The sequence below is a fragment of the Pinus tabuliformis genome, chromosome 5_1 (genome assembly GCF_031772625.1).
Source record: "Pinus tabuliformis cultivar Carrire ecotype Pingquan chromosome 5_1, CPIR1, whole genome shotgun sequence".
In the NCBI taxonomy this organism is placed as follows: Eukaryota; Viridiplantae; Streptophyta; class Pinopsida; order Pinales; family Pinaceae; genus Pinus; species Pinus tabuliformis.
This window is the reverse complement of record NC_142305.1, coordinates 702539160-702557541: the sequence shown is the minus strand read 5'-3', so window position 1 is coordinate 702557541 and position 18382 is coordinate 702539160. Positions and strand designations below refer to the sequence as shown.

Genomic DNA, 18382 nt, shown 5'->3' with positions numbered 1-18382 from the left:
CTACGCCCAAAGGATACAAAAAAGAGAGGAAGGAAAACAGATCTCCAGAGAACGATCGAGATTGGGAAAATCCTGGTAGACTCAGGCAGGTATGCTAAGTTAACGAAGTACTACAAGCCCTCTATCAATAGTTGAATCATGAAGCTAATATCATGGAACCTAAGAGGGCTAAACAGCCCCGGAAAGCTCAGGATGTTAAAAAACATGATTAAAATGGAAAAGCCGCAGATGTGCTTTCTCCAGGAAACTAAGTGTAATAGTTCTACACTAGGCAACATTCTCTCAAAAGCTTGGCCAGGTTGTCGCTCGGTTGCAGTAGACGCCTCGGGAGCATCAGGAGGGCTCGCCATAGCATGGAATACCCAAGCGGTAACCCTCACAGATTTTCATGCCTCTCATCATCTCATACAGGCGGCCTTTCACATATTGGGTACCAACATCCATGGCAACCTATCAAATGTATATTTCCCGCAAGATACAGGTAGCAAAATAGCGCTCCTTGACACTATAGAAGCTCTAAGCAATAACAGAAGGCACCCACTATGGATTGTTGCCGGAGACTTCAACATGATCACTAAGATCGAGGAGAAGAAAGGAGGGAGAATCAGAATGGAACCAGAAGACAATCGCTTCAAGGAATTCATCCAAACTGCGTCTCTCATAGACATGCCGTTCTGTAATGGCACCTTCACTTGGAGCAATCGCAGAGCGGGCAAACATCAAATTGCCTCCAAACTGGATCGCTTCCTCATCTCAGACAATGCGGTTCATTTAGGAGGAGATATCTCAGCAGCAATACTCGCTCACACAGGGTCAGATCACTGGCCGATCGCTCTACAATGGCAAAGACCAGGTGATTTGACAAAAAGACCCTTCCGTTTTGAAGGGTTTTGGCTTTCGCACCCTGCTTTCAAGGACTTCGTCAAAACCACTTGGGCATCTTTCGTCCCTCCAGCAGGAGAAAAAATGTATCAGTTCCAACAGAAGCTAAGATTTCTTAAAAATCACCTGAAAAGATGGAACAGGGAAACCTTTGGAAATATTTTCAAGGCGCAGCAAGAGCTAAATCAGAATCTGGCGGATCTCCAACAAAAGATCATCACGGAAGGGCATACGGAGGCAACCCTGGAACAGGAACGGCATATCCATAGCCAGCTCGAGGAAAGGAGAAAGCAGGAGGAAATCTATTGGAGGCAAAATTCAAGAGTCAGATGGCTGAAAGAGGGAGAGCGCAACACCAAATTCTTCCACAGAACCACGGTGCAGAGAAGGATGCATAATAATATACCTTTTATCTAGAATCAAGAAGGGGCAAAAGTAGAGAAGCATGAGGAAATCGAAGAGGTACTCCTCAATCACTTCCAACATGTCCACCAGGAACAAATAGAAGATCGGCAACAGGCTATTGGTAAAATAATCAGCAATGTGCCCAAGCTCATCACGGAGGAACACAATGAGCTTCTCATGCACCCTATTCTTCCTCAAGAAGTTGATGAAGCAATGTCCCAGCTAAAAGAAGGAAAGGCCCCTGGCCCGGATGGATTCACTACCACGTTCTTTCACACATTTTGGGAATTGATAAAGCTGGAAGTTTGGCAGATTGTTGAAGAATCAAGGGCCCTGCGCTGGCTTCTTCCCTCTCTCAATTCCACCTTCATCACTCTCATTCCCAAAGAGGAGGATTCCATTACCCCTGACAAATTCAGGCCCATCGCATTATGCAACGTCATTTACAAAGTCATATCCAAAGTTATTGCAAACAGGCTAAAACCCCTTTTACCCCTGCTCATCTCTCCGGAACAGTCAGGGTACGTGGAAGGTCGACAAATAATGGACGGCATTCTCCTCACGCACGAGATCATACACTCCCTCAAACATTCAAAGCAAGCAGGTATGATACTCAAACTGGATCTCTCCAAAGCATTCGATAAACTCAGTTGGAATTATATTCATCATATGTTAAAAGCTTTTGGATTCAGTTCTATATGGATCCGATGGATTATGAGCCTAATCACTTCCACTCACTTTTCCATCCTTGTGAACGGTATCCCCTCCCGCCCCTTCAAACCCTCTCGAGGTATCAGACAAGGGGATCCCCTTTCCCCCTTCCTCTTTGTTCTTATGGCCGAGGGTCTTGGTCGACACATTAAGCACGCCCTCCACACTCATCAGCTTAAAGGCATTTCGGTTCACAATACTCCTGCCACCTCTCATCAGCAGTTTGTTGATGACACCATGCTTTTTGGCTACCCCTCTGTACAGGAAGCTTCTCGCCTAAAAGCCCTTCTCCATGATTTCTCCGAAGCCTCTGGCACTCATGTCAACTGCTCCAAATCGCAGATCTTCTTCTTTCACACATCCCCTTCTGTCAAATCTGCTGTCACTCGCATTCTGGGCTTCCCTTCTGCTACCCTCCCCTCCAAATATCTAGGAGCTCCCCTCACTGCTTCAGCCATAAAGCAGCCCGCTTGGCGCTCCCTCCTAGAGAAGCTTGATTCCCGTCTCAACCTCTGGACTTATAGATCTCTAAACTTAGCCAGTCGTGTGGTGCTCATCAAGTCTGTCCTTCAGGCCATGCCTCTGTACCTTTTCTCTATCCTTGCAGCGCCAAAATGGGTCCTAAAAAGAATCAGGAACCTTCAGCGTGACTTTCTATGGGGCAGCTCGGCTACTAACCGTAAATGGGCTCTGGTTAAATGGACTACTGTATGCACGCCCAAAGACAAGGGAGGCATTGGGCTAAGGGACCCAGAGCATAGCAATTCCATTATGAACGCTAAGATCTGGTGGCAATGGATCACCAACCCAGAAAAGCCCTGGGTAAAAATATGGACAGCCAAATATGCCAACAACAGACCTCAAGAAGAGCTCATCAGACTTATTCCTACCGAAAAAGGGTCGCTAATCTGGACGGCGGCCAATCAGCACTATCAGCTAATTCAACAGCACAGCTTCTGGGAAATCAGGAATGGACGCACAGCAAGATTCTGGACAGATGCCTGGAATCAAATGCCCAAGCTCATTAGCGTTCTTCACCCATCCCTGATACCAGACAGGCAGGAGCAGCAGCAGGAAAAAGTCCAACAATTTTGGACGCAGGAGATGGAGAATGGATTCAGAAAATGGAGATAGAGCAACCAAATTCTCAATGATACAAATATTCGGGAGGCAGAAGAGCTGATGAAAGAGTTAAGGAAAAGAAGCATAAGGAGGGATGAAGGCGATGACATCCTCAGATGGGGATACCAACCCAAAGGGACCTACACCACCTCCGAAGCCTACAAGTTGATATGCAAATTCCCCACTCCTCCAGACCCATTATGGAGCAAAATATGGGATCTCGGATCATGGCCCAAAATCTCCTACTTTCTCTGGCTAGTAGGACATAAAAGAATTCTCACCTGGGATAAACTAAGAAGACGAAATTTTCATGGTCCTTCTATTTGTTACAACTGCCTTCAAAGCGAAGAAACTCTTCAACACCTCCTGGATACTTGTCCTCTAGCCAATCAGCTATGGGAAAAGGTGAGCTTCAGATGCCAAAGATGCTGTAGAAGGGAAAACGACATCATTAATTCTATAAGACAATGGCCAAAGAGCCCCTACAAAAGCGAGTTCCTCAACCATTTATGGAACATCATCCCGGGGATCGTCCTATGGAACGTTTGGAAGGAAAGAAACAAACGTATTTTTAAAAACAAACGCTCTTCTATTGAAGAAATTTGGAACAGGATACATGGGAATCTCAAAGAAACGATGCTGCTCTGATCATGGACAAAGGAAGATCTCCCATCGACAGACAATGAAAAAAGCATTCTAGACAACTGGCAATTGCATCTGCCTCAAGAAGTACTCAAGAATGGTCCTTCTAATAGCAACTCCAAGGACAACAGTCGCTGGAAAGCCCCTCCTAAAAACTCATACAAACTCAACTTTGATGGAGCCTCCAAAGGCAATCCTGGAGCAGCTGGATTTGGTGGAATATTGAGGAACCATGAAGGCACTCCTCTGCAGATATACTTTGGAAACATGGGGTGGGATACCAACAACTCAGCAGAGCTAGAGGGACTTTGGCAAGGTCTCCTGCAAGCCCGGAACCTCAATCTTCAACCCTTGATTGTAGAAGGCGACTCCCAGATCCTTATAAACATGGCCACTCGCATACAGAACGGCTCTCAAGCTAGGAAAGTAGCATCTAGTTGGAGGCTTGAAGCGAGGCTGAATGCCATTGAACAAGAGCTGCGCAATAACAGAGCAATCTCCTTCAACCACACAAAAAGAGAGGGAAACAAGATAGCTGACCTCTTGGCCAACATTGGGGTAGAGAATGAACAAACTCTCCTATTCGGAAACACGAACATCATTCCTAACAATCACCAGCTCCAGGAATGTGAAAGCATGATCCAAGGAGATGTGGTTACCCCGGATGCGGGTGTCAGCATGAATGGCAGCGAGGAGCCACATGCCAGACATGTGCCCCCGCGTGATCAAACAGGGAATTTAATTACCACCGCCGCCGAGGAGTTAATAGAGGAGACGCGCCTGTTGAGCACTCAATGCGGTCTAAGGCGAAATGGGGAATGTGCAGAGAGCAGTTAAGAAGAACGCGTTTTGAGAGAATGTCAAGAGGATTAAGAAGGATGAAGGAATTCTGCGGATCCATGCTCAAAGCGAGGAGCACGCAGTTCAGGACGTTGTTGGTTATCGTCTCTTTCAGGCTTCAGATCTTGTTGGCTTTGCCGACATTCAAGATGCCAAGGGAAATAACAAGCTTGTATATTCTGTGGGCTGTTTTTTCTGCTCTGTTGAGCTTTGTTTTGGAACAGTTGGGAGAAGACTTAATTCCGTTGGGGGGCAACTCAAGGCGGACAAGCACTCAAACGCTGCTCTGTCACGAGCCACCGACCTCTCTGCAATCATGGCTCGACCAAGGGAAAGGATGCTCAGCAGAAGGGGTCCTGTGCGTGGAGGTTCTTCACGCCACCCTGCTGCGGATTCCCACCACCACTGCTGCTGTTGTTATTGCCATAGAAGGGCAGGGGCCACTCCTATACAGGCAAGTCAATTCATGGATGCTGGTAATTCCAATGATGGACAGCACCCTCTTCCAGCGTTTGGTTCTGCTATCTTCACTCTTGGTGGCACGAGGGACAATTCCCACATCAACGCACATATATCGGTTCTTTTCACAGAGGAACCTCAGGCAGGTGAGAACGGTTCAGGCAGCCAGGAGGAACGCCCAGACGAGCAACCAGAAACAACAGAGGAAGCGCCAGCGAAGGAACAGGAGCAGACTCCTATACGACCTCAGGAGCAGGAGGCATCGACCTCCAAGCAGAACCCCATGGAAATGTGGGAAGGCTACCAAGAAGGCCACGGATGGTGCAAAATTATTGAGGAAAAGCCAGAGGAATAGCTTTCAATGGCCCATTTTGTCTTCTGCCTCTCTTGTTCAGGTCTGGTATAGGTCTTTCGTTTATGTCTGGGTTTGGGGTAGGTTATATGTCTCTGTCTGTGTCTCTCTAGTTCATTTTTATGTCCATGTTTGCGTTGGTCTGGTCAGTAGGCCTCGAAAGGGTGCTGTGATAAGTCTATTGACGGCCCTGCGAGGGATCAATTTTGCTCAGAAGCCCCTGCATGGGTTGTTTTTGTATGGACTGAAAAACAATGTTGTGATATGCTATGATGGAAATGCCGCCCCTGCGAGGGCTAACACTGAGATGTGAAATGCCAACCCAATACGCCACAGTCGGCCTTGGGCAACCTGACTCGTTGAATGTAATGTTTTCTTGTACATAATATAAAAGTATAGACTAGATTTACCGAGAAAAAAAAAACAATAACCATAGTTGAATTTTAAACATAAACAATCAATGGGAGGATAGGCGGTCTCATCACGAGCTGAACTACCATGATCATAGGTCCTAAGAGAGTGACATTACCACTACTAGTCACCAAGCCAAGGTAATGGCCTTCAGTCATAAAACTGAAGGACAAGAAGTCTCATCGCGAGTCGAATTGTTCACTTTTGTTAGCTCTTGTGAATGGGATTGTTATTAACTAGTTACCAAGCGAGAACAATGATCTCAGTAAACATCTAAGTAAATTGAAATGCTTTTGTAACTATGTAGTTATTCCTAATAGATGGGATACTGGCATCTCAATGGGTTAAAATGGAATCCTTGTCAAGGCTATGGACTCTTGCTGGAAATAGTGGCCATGCCTATGATATAGAAGTTAATTCAATACTATGATCCTCGGTTACCTTGTTCTCTCAAAACTAACTGCCGATAAATCCTACTGTTGCATATATAAGGTTTGATTGAACTAATGGTTAATGGGGTAATATTTAATCAGTTCTTAGATGATGGTGGTTATGGTTTATATCTATTATTAAGTTATAAATATTTATTTTACACGTCAGGGATGAACTTTTAGAATATTTAATATTTGTCATTTTGTATCATATAATCTATCATTCCTTTATTCTACAAGTATCATAACTTTAACCAAAGATAATAGTTTTGCCCAATCTATTACCATTTAGTCATATCATAACAACACTACTATTGTGGGCTACAATAAAGAGGCCTAATTCTATTTTTGAATCCCAGGTTATTGGAATTATTGATTGAGGATACTGATGAGATGTGTTATATAAATATTGATGACATGGAAACTAATTAGTTTGGGGGGAAGGAAATCCTACTACACTTTCTGATTACTTTATTTCGTCTTGCATGCCTTCCATCTTTCACATCACCTTCAGCATCATCTCAGCCTACATCAGCTTCAACAAATGGAAATCCATACATTCCATTCCAAATTTTTATGGAGGTAAAACATGAGGTAAAATAGGATAAGTTTTTGATTTATTAAAATTTTATGAGAATGTCATAAATAAAGACCACTAAGCATTATTCACTCATATTTTTCAACCATTACTTCCCCTTCTTTACTTCTTCCCATTTTTCAGAAATAGAAAAGCTTTCGGTTTGGGGGAAGTGTTATGTTCATTAATTTATTTATCATGGCCATGCCATTAATATTATTTATCATCCATCAATCTCCTTATTCATTCACAAAACCTCCCTTATTTCATGTTGTTATACACCAAGAAAAGATTTCAACAATGATTGTAGCAACCACCTCAATTTGTTTTCTAGTGTAGCATGAGGGCATGCTAATTCTCCATTTTGCGGGAAGAGTTGCTATGCATGATGGATTTTTTCTCATTTATTCCTCATTTAAAGTATACAATTTGATTTTCTTTTATAGTGCGTAAATTGATTTTTGTATATCTTTAAAACTATTAATTGGATTCTTGTGAATTTTGGACAACAAAGAGGTATCATAAATCAAAAAAAAATTAAGCTAAAGCAATTGGTAAATTGAAAAAATCATTCGCTTTTACCTACAACCATTTTGTTCATATATTGAAATTCATTCATTCGATTTCTTTGATTGTTTGTGTGGAGAATTATTGAGGTAATAGGAACAAACCTATCAAATTTCAAGAAAAATTGATTTACAATTTTTGAGAAATTAAACATCATTACATATAGCTATTTTGTTTATATATCAACATCTGTGCATTAGATAGATTTGATTTTTGGATTGGAGAAGCATTGATATTGTAGAAATTTTCTTGCAAAATTTTAGCAAATGGTTTGAAATTTCTGAGAAAATGGTTAATGAATTTTGTTTTTACTTGTATCATAGTTTGCTGCAACTTCATATGATTGAAAGTAAATATGAGAATTGTTACAGCTTCACTAACGATGATAGAATTGAAAAACTATTGTTTCAAAGAAGCTTTTGAGGAAGAAGCCTTTTGTTCCATCAATATCATGAATTGGGCTAAGCATTTCGATTATTCTATTACAACTTGGTTAATACAGAGGTAATGGGTTCAATGAGGACATGCAACATGTTCAATTTGGGGGAGATGTTGGGATACTAATTTTTTATTACTGTTATCACTTCTTAAGATCTATTTCATCCATTTATACTATTATTTTATCACATTATTTATCATAATTTATTATATAATTCCATTTATAATTATTTATTCTCTTGTGGATAAGTAATATTTGTTCTCCTTTATTTTTAATAAATTGATGATTATTATGCATGATTTTTCCAATGATGGTTTATTCATGAATTTGTTATAACATTACTCATGATTTTAGCCTCCAAAATCTTTCTTGATTGCAAAATTGATCTTCAACTCAGAATTTTTTTGGAATAAAAAGCGACAATTTTGTGTTGGATGTTTCTAGAAAACGAATAAGAATATTGAAAATCTGAGACACGAGTTTTATGCAGAACAGACCAAATTAGTTTCCCATTGAGTAGCTTTCCAGAATTCAGTCTAGATTGGGATAAAAGTAATTTTCTTTGAAGGACATATTTGCAGATTTTCTGCTATGACCGTTTTCGAAATTATCCTATTGCAATAACCAGATTTGACTTGTTCCAGTTGAATCGTGATGGGAAGATCTCTGAGATCTCATATTGATTGTTGACATTTTGTAATCAATTTAAATTGTATGGAAAATCATTTTGTAATCAATTTATTGTAAATTTTCCTTTTTTGTTTGTATATTTAAAATAATTAAATAAGAGAGAAAGGGGAGATAACACATATAGGGAGAATATCAGACATTGAAGGTTTCCTTTGAGAATGTAATAGAAAACTTTGGTATTTTCCTTTTGATTAATGCCATCCTGATCTTCTCAGCATTATCTAGCCTTCGATCCTTTTGCCACAACGCTGATCAGAGAGTTGGGCCCACTCTCGAGATCAATTGTTGTTGGATTAGTGGTGTGTACATATTTATTCCTATTATGATTATTTCCTTATTGTTGTAATCGTTCATTAAGTTTGTGTTGTTGTGAATCATAATTTGTTTTTACCCTGATTGTTGTTACTATTATTTCTTGTTATTACACATTGTTATATTATTGTTTGAATGCTCAATGTTGGGTATGGAAACTATGGTCTGCATAGACTTTTCATGGTAGTCTTGAAATAACAAGATGAGCTCCAAATTGACAATTAATGTGGGGAAGGGTGAATTCTATAATTCATATCTGAACACAAACAATCTTGTTGTCTAAAAGTCTTGTAAGTTGACTTGAGCTTCAAAAAGGTTTTCGAGATATTCGACACCTAGTTTATTCTCATATTTATTAAATCTCATACTCATTTTCTCAAAAGCTTATTTACAGGAAAATGTAAGTGCTCTTACAATCATCTTTACAAAACCTCAAGTTACCTCATTATCAGAATGAAAGTCATCGAAACTACTTTATAAACTGTTACGAAGCTCTTACCTCTAATACGTGAATGTTTGATTTACTAGAAAGCCAATATTACCACATTATACATTTAAAAAGCATGTGTTATCGGGCATGACAAATATCATGATTTTTGTTTGTAAAAGTTAAAAAAAAAATAATTGTTCTAACATATTGCTTCCTTTTAATATTCAAAATATCAAGACTTATTATATCTCAAGTGAAATTTAATTAAAATTCTGAAGACAAATGTCACGGGAGATGTTATGAAGAAAAATCTTTATTTATCGGATTTTTTCCCATTAAAGGTTTTTGGAAATCTTGAACTCTTACCTTTCACTTTGATTCTCTTGGAAACTCGTAACTTCAGAATATTAGGTTAAATATCTTTGTAGGTATTTGATAATATATGTTTGTGCGTGTGTGTGTGTGTGTGTGCATACTTTGATGTTATCATGGTAATCGAGAGCCTCGATGTATTTTAATCATAATTTTATCAAATCCAAGTATTCATTAATTGGGATGACTTTGTGACTTAAGGAATATAAATTCTTCATGGTGTGTGCACATGGGACTCTTTTTACTCTTCTCGACAATCTACTTCACTAATGAGAAATTTCATCACTTGTGGTTCATTTATGTTTTTTCCTTTGAATCATTACTAGATGTACATTTTATTATCTCAGTCATCTTTTAGTGAGCATCATCATTTACTTTTAAGGAACTCTTGAGCAACCACTATGGTAATGCAACAATTGATAGGGAATTTGGAATAGGTAAAGGTAATGCACCATGGTTAATTCATATTTCAATTCTCTGTTATCTAATATTTTGATATATCGCTCCATAGTTACGATATAAAGATTCAAGTCCTCTTCATATACATAATTACTACTTTATTTTGATTTTGAACCGATTTCAATATTTTGGGGCTGATTTAAATTCAGAATGGAGAAAGAAAAGAGAACAATCACCACTGCAATTCATATAGAAGTATATCTTCATTCTCATTTCTGATGGATTTGGTTTATTGCTGATTCCTTAAATAAAAGACATTGCTTTATTATAGTTTACTCCTTGCTTTGGTTTAGATTTAATAAATGACGATTTTGGTTAATGAAATTTCAAAAGAATTCAACTCCTTCATGCTTTTAATTCTAATTGAAAGAAGAGGTTAACATTTGTAGGAGAAAATGATATCTCCTAGGTAAGATTAGATGTTTCTCTAAAGGTAAGTTTCATATGCCCACTTTCACTCATTTTCATTTCTTTACTTTTGTATTAGTTTATTTTTAGTTTTTGCTTATATAAAACTTTGTTTTTTGCAAATCTTCATAAAAATTTCATGCCTCTACCAGATTAGATTTGGAGCTCATTCTCGTTTGTTTGGTTTTCTTTCAATTTTTTTGGAGAACCAGTAATGATCCTCATCGAATCAGCTAAACTGGGGAGTTTCAGAACCTTTAATATGTTTCTTAAGCATTTATTTTATTAGAAAATGGTTGAGATGCTTTTATGCAAATTTTTCTTTGGAACAAGAAAAATTGTAGGAGGCAAAGACTTATAATTTAGCTTATTATCTCTCATCACTGCTATTCAGAAGCTTAATCACTTATAACTCTACAAGATAAAAAATTTAAATTATCAAAATAAGAAGGAAGGTACACATGCTTATTTTCTTTTAGTCTTTTGTTAAGACATTTTTATAGTTAATATTGTTGGAGTTGGTTCTCTAAATTTGGATTTTTCCTTTAGCTTTTTCTTTCTTCTTTTTTTACATTTTTTGAAGTTTTCTTTCCATTTCGTTTTAATTTTGCTTTCGATTATGGTTTTATTTTGGTGACTTTGCTAAGATTTATATGGAAGTCCTTTTTCTCACCCAACAATGATTGGAATACATGGAAAATATTTACTTTATCTATTTCAGTGAATTTCATTTATCATTCAAGGTATATCTTTATGGAACCATAAATCCCTCTTGATTTAAAATAAAATCATGGAGGAAAAAACATACTTTCTACGTGACATAGATTACATTTTCAAGGAAAGAACTGATCTGAGTTCAACTCAATTATTCCCTCCCACCCCTCCACTTTATAAAACCCTCTGATGGATAGTCACAAGCAAATAATTTGGAGTCAAAATTATGAAAGTATCGTATCCATTAACATAAGTCTATATTACCATCCCACCACTTTCACTCAAGTACATCATAAACTCAAAGCTCAAAAATGTGCTTATTAGAAAGGTGATCAAAAAAGGAAGCATGGGAAATACAAGTAAACTCGTCAACGCTATGGATGCTCGTTGGTAGTGGGACTAGGCTTGTATGGCATAAAAGTCAACTTCACCAAGGTATTGTTCAGGCTCACTGGTAGTGAAGCGATGCCAGAGACCATTCATAACGATGCATATACGTTTTATCAAAAAAATCATATCTATACCTTCTTCTATTTCTCATATGAAGTAATTGTAAAATATTTTTTTCCCAAAATTTCGATTCATGATTTTTACTCGAATATGTTTTGAGTACTTATCTTTTCAAACTCATATTTCTTAATCTATATATGTGGGATCCATGAAAGTGTTTTATTGTTTGACAATTCAACGAAATCCATTATTTTTAACCTTTGGGTAAATTGAAGTTCATTATCTTTAACTAGAGATAACTGGTTCTTCCAATTGCGTCACCAATATTATAGGGAAAACCCAACACCCCCCATATTTTAATTATTTACTTCAAATAATGGGGACCCTTTCCATAATTTTTTGGCTAAATCACCTTTTAATATTTTCTTTGGTTAAGTGTCCTACAATTTTGTTGTTTTTTTATTTTTATTTTCGTTGGATTTATATTTTGATCGTTTCATTGAGTTTGAATTTTCACTAACTTTCTATCAATACTTATTTAATATCATTTGCTTACACTGTTGACATATGGTTCTCATCCGAAGTTCGATAATTTTTATCGTCTGGGTTAAAAAATGTAAAAAATGTATATTATTTTAATTTTTGTAATTAAATTAGTAATTCATTGTAAGTATTAATTCCTAGTCAATTTTTGCTAATTTATTCATTTTCCACTAATAGTCCTACAAAATCACCCAACAAAATTGTAGAACAGTTAAAATTATGCATTTTCGAGATCTTGGTAATTGATTCCAATTCCTAATTTTAGAAATAAATTACGAGCACTGAAATATGAAAACTGAGAAGTAGATGTAGTTCATTTTGTAATATTTTTGATTGCCAAAGTGGACCCAACTTCACCTCACCTCCTCCCTTCCTTTACAAAAGACCCGATATCAAAAGACCTGATATAAATTGACCCAATATCAAAAGACCCAATATGAATAGTCTTGATATATCTGATATTGACGAACATATTAAAAGTTATGATATTTCATTTCTTCATATTCGATATAAGTTATGCCATGAATATTTATTTATAACCTAAGGTCTTGGTATCCTTACGATTCCCGCTCCTCCATCATGTCATCCTCCACCTTATTACTCCCTCCTTAGTTTATCATTTACTCCTCATCTTATTCCAAAACAATGTATATTGCTTTTGGACGGAGTTTTGTTATATGGTATTTGCTTTTATAATATATATTATTGTAATATTATAAAATATTATATGATAATTATAATTATAATTATAATTATAATTATAATTATAATTTTTATATAATAAAATTATAATATTAATATAATATAATTTTATTTTTGATTAAGTTTTAATCCATTTTAATTTATAATTAAAATTTATTTTAAATATATATAATTAGTTTGTAATTAATTGATTTGATTTTATACTTACAATTAAATTAGCATTAATTAAGGGCATCACTGCATAGAGTATGGCTCCAGCAAAGAGAGGGTATGGTCGTGCTAGTAAAGGCCTGAACTACCAGGAAAACAAGAGGTCGAGCACAATGGAAGGTTGTAGGGGCTGTAAGTCTGCCGAGCACCTCATAGCAGAGGCAGTGACGAAATATCGGGATGAAATAGATGAAGGAATTCAGAAGCTGATTGATGTTTGGGAAGCAGAGATAAAACAAGAAAGTGAACCAGAGGAGGAGATAGACAATTGGAGAACGATGGTTCCTGCTCCAGGGAATACCCAAGGTAAAATTACACAGTTCAAACACACCCTGTACTTGTGCTTCATGATGAAATGTCTACTTGGAAAAGTGATGGAATAAATCTCTGTGGGGATGGCGGTCACAATGTAGGGCCTGCCCACTTATAAAAAAGACATGGAGAAAATCCTCTTTCAGTTGCACAAACAAGACATCAGGATGGATCATACTGACTGTCACATCCCTTGCATCCTGGAGCTGTATGGAATGCTAGGGGAAAATGCTGAAAATCCTGCTCTTGTATCCTCTGTCTCTGATGAGAATAATGAGTAGAAAGACTAGATTCCTCATGCTTAGTTTCTATTTATGCGGATAGCTTTTAAATTTCCTGTTGCATATGTTAGTAATTACAGTCATGTAGTATTTGGACATGAGACTGAGACTTATCTAGCTTTGATAGAAAGACTGAAGCAATTTTATCTCTAGATGGCATATAATGCTGACTGGTGGCCAATAGAGTTGGTTTCCCCTTGAGGCACGTTGAGGCCACTTGGTCAATCTCTGTGGTGTAAATTTTCCTAATATATAATAGAAAATGGTTAGACCTGCCAAGATTTAAAAAAAAAAAAATGTATTAATTCAGAAATAATTGTTATTTAATTTTCGATTATATTTCAATTAAAATTTCCTAATTTTAGCCCAGGCAACAAATTTTCTAGAAATCTAGCAATTTCGACGCCTCAACTTTGAGAGCTCATACATTGAGTTTTACTTGGCCAAATGAAGCCTAGGATGGCTCATTGGATAGATACAATCATGGAGAATATATATGAAGTAGTTGTATGACTATATTTAGGCATTTAATGAGTATAAAATTTAGAAGAAGATTGAGATCCAATTTTTTAAACAAAATTAATTTTTCGAGTTTAATATTCTACATTTGCATTTGCTCATAAACTCTGTTGAGTACAAATCCATTCTAATATGTTCTCCTTGACCAATAATATCATTACAACGATAAATGGAAATATCATTTTTTATTATTTTTTAATTTATTTAATTGAGTTTTAATTGAAGATGTTTTATTTTTCAAATTTTGTATTTTTTATTTTTAATTATATTTTAATTGAATTTTGATTCGTTTTGGTAGGGAAGCAATTGAAGAGATGAGGAAAAGAAGATTTCAATTAATGGGATTGCTCCACCAATAGAAGAGCAAGAATTCCCACCAATGAAAATTGTTGTAGAAGCATTAATCTTCAAGAACTCTCCTATTTGGAACTCATTTTGTAAATTGTAAATGGTGGTTTGTAGAATGAACCAGGTTGGCTCTCTTCAACAATTTTGTAATTATTAGAGCACTATTGTAATAGGGGTTTCAGGCTGTAGGTAGAGAGGATTAATCTTAGATCTAGGAATTGTTGGGATTTGTCTTTTTCCATTCTGAACTGTGTGTGAGAGGAAAAGTTTTCACTACTACAACTGTTGCTTTTAGTAGCAGAGTTTATGTTTTGAGAAATATTGTTGGAGATCAATTCAAGGAACAGATCAAGAGACCACATTTAAATCAGTTTTCGTTGTAAATATTATTATTTTTAATGCAAAATTCATATTTTTAATGACATATTTGTGTACAATACCTTTCATGTTCAACACTATTGTTTAATGTGAAGATGAAGGTATTTTAAATTATCTGTCTATTTCATTAGCTTCATAGATTTATTGTTAATTTCCTCTTTTTGTCTTATGCTTAAGTCAAATTTATGAGTAATTATTTACTCAGATATCTATCATGTAATTCTCATTTAATTTCCATTGGCATTATGGGAACTACTTCCTAACGTTATTGGTTCATCATTCATTGTTGATAGATATCTAAACAACATGTTTGATAATTATAATATTAGTTAATTGAAATATTTCATTAGCCAAATATTCATGATAAATCAAGTGTGTTGAAATCTCAATCATTTAATTACTTTACTCTTAGTTGGGTTAAATATACACCTTCCTAATTGATATAGGCTTAGGTTTTATTTCCTCTTACTTGCATTTAGATTTATTTTTGCATTCCTAGAAGTCCTTTTATCAAAGAGACAAACATTAGTTGTGGCTTGGCTAAGCCCCAAATCAGCCTAAGGATCCCTTTCTTGCTTGGGCTTGACAAGAGGGTTGATCTGATGTCTCTTCTCTATTGGTAGTTGAACGTCATACTTTAAGCCAGTAGAGATGGGGAGAAGGTAACTAGACATATTTTAACCAGTTGGAACCACCATTTCAAACAGAAAATTAATTTCCCTAAGGTCTCAACCGGGTGGTCTCCCTTATAATGTTGAGGTAAAAAATTTCGAGTCTTCAAGAAAGTGTAAACTAAATTTACTAGTATCATTAAAACAATAAAACAACCATTTTGTTTTGAAAACAAAAAATAATATGAAATTAAAATAAAAAAAGAAAACAATAATTAATCGAAGAAAAAAACATAATGACAAAGGAAATACAATCAACCCACCAATTCATTTCTTCCGCACTATATATGTCAATATAAGGAAAAAGGCACAACATAAGAAATCTATTGATGATTGATGTGTATTTACAATAAAAAGTAACATGACAACCCTCTAACGAAGAATAAGAGAGGGGATCATAATAGAATTTATTAGCAAAGCTACATATAATATAAATAATATGATGTAAATAATATCATTAGACATTTAGCTTTTTGTATTTCATTGACAATAAGAAACATCATACCAGATTAAAGAATATGAACAACTTCACCTATTTCTTATTCATGAAGCATCATTGGTAGATTCTCTAATGCCATATGATATTGAAAAAAGAAATTAATAAGTTTTGCTCACTCTGACAACACATTTTGTTGTCTAATTTATATTTTTTTGGCAATGATTATCATGACCAACTTGACCATGATTCCTAAAATTTTGAATATCTAACCTTCTAGCATGCGAGGGTCCTATAAAATTTGTAGAGACAACGTCAAATGCTTCAATCTCAAACATGTATTTCTACTTTAAAAGTGTACAAATCCCCACAAAATGACCTAATATTTCCATTGATTTTCCATATAAGAAAGAATGGTCAAACAATGTAATTAGAAAATGTTACTAATCGTGTAATTGAAAACATACATATTGAAAGATTATAATATGAAAACAAGTTTTATGGAAATAAAAAAATTCATTTTCCGTCGACAATTTTCTAAACATAAATCACAATGATTGATTTAATTACTTGCAAATATGCAATATAATATGGGTTAATATATATCATAGAAAGAAATTTTAGATGCGACATTATAGACAAAAAAAAAAATTATCATATTTGAATGATCCATAATGTGTCATTCGTTCATATCTAATGTTTAACATTCATTAACACCTAAAGAAACCAATAACATCAACAATTCTTTTTCAACAATAATTTCCTAGCGAATTTGCATGTACATGAAAATTACATGTGGTAGGGTCTTATAATTGAAGACCTAGTATTTGTCTTAAATTGGAGTTAAATAGCATGGATTTTTCCCTTCTACATTTTCTTATGTTAAGTACATTCAATCACTTTATCTAATAAGTAAATTGAAAACTGTAATTTTTAATATATTATAGTAAATTTATTTTGAAATCAAAATGCTTTCGACAAAGACATTGTGATGCAGGAGCATCTGGTCGACAGGGCACAGGCCGAGAAGTGGCAGAACAGGTTTCCGAAGAAGATTGGGAGAAGTGACAATTTCTACAGAAGGACAGCAAGACTGTCTTAGTCTTTTCATTATTATCATTTTTGCTCTTAAGGACCAGACTACAGCATTTAGTGATTAGTTTAAGTGACTTGTTAATTTGTTTCTGTTACCATTGTAATAACCGGTCCTAACTATAAATGTTAAGGGCTTGGTATAGATTTTGAATTAAGATTATTAGACTAATTAGGAACAGACCATAAATTACTGTAGACATCAAACTGTTGCGAGACAGCAAGCACAGGTAAACCCAAAATAGCCAAACCATGTAACTGAAGTAACCGCCAGATAACTATAAGCTGGAACTAACTAACAGTTACCTAACCACTGAGTTATGGTATAAAAAGCGGAGGAAAATACATGTAAAGGGTTCTGGAGTACGATATAGAAATAAGAGAAGCAACAGAGAATTATTTTTCCTTCATATATATTTCTTTCAGTGCATCCTAACTAGCTTACAGTCTGTGATTCAATGTCCTCAAAATATATTTTGCACCCACAGAAATTCCTGTAAATGTATCTATTTTGAATGCGAACCGTGACAGCATTCCACACAACATCCACGCACAGAACATTCTATTTCTAACTACTGAATACATCCATTCATTGCAAAGTCATTTTACAATCAAATTTCATTAAGTCGAGAGACAAGTGCACGCATACATACAGTTCTGTTCATTATAAAAATCTGCAGGTCAAACAGTGACAGGGTAACTACAAAATACAGACGTCCCATAACCAGCGAAGCGAATTCAAGTGAAGAACAACAGAAAACGAGCAGTCAAGCCAGAAAGAGCCACGGCCCCAAACCACAGGTAAGCAACCGTGCCGAATTTCAAAAAAAACAATTATTACATTTGCGGTGTGAACAAAATCTTTAACTAGACATAACATTGCCAACGGCCGAGTAAGCGAGGGTTCATACGATTAAACAAGCACGACTGTGGAATGACCTATTGACGGAGAGCAAAGGACTGTAACAGTTATTTACATTTGCCACGAAAACCCTCTGAAGATTACAGTGTGGGTCGAAACCCTTAACTACTTGACTCATTACCAAAACACAGACACCCATGGCAAACAAATCTTGTGCAGACCAAAAGACACGGAAAGAGGAGAAATAGAAACAGAGCTACCCGAAAAGACAAGCTGTCGAATCCCCTGCAAGGCCACGGAACCGGTTACCTGCAACCACCGTGACAAACAGCGTTAGGCCGCGGCATAAGCAAGA

At 36.1% G+C, this 18382-nt stretch overlaps 1 protein-coding gene across 1 annotated transcript; it reads left to right on the top strand.

The window, feature by feature from the left end:
• The first annotated feature begins 213 nt into the window (after nt 1-213).
• On the top strand, nt 214-1299 carry LOC149166872 (uncharacterized). The gene has a single exon (XM_089430286.1). It carries the CDS (start codon nt 214-216, stop codon nt 1297-1299), a length of 1086 nt encoding a protein of 361 aa, XP_089286412.1.
• The last annotated feature ends 17083 nt before the right edge of the window (nt 1300-18382 follow it).

Bases quoted from the DNA above. Each gene is read 5' to 3' on its own strand.
- LOC149166872 (XM_089430286.1), top strand. From the start codon at position 214: ATGGAAAAGCCGCAGATGTGCTTTCTCCAGGAAACTAAGTGTAATAGT.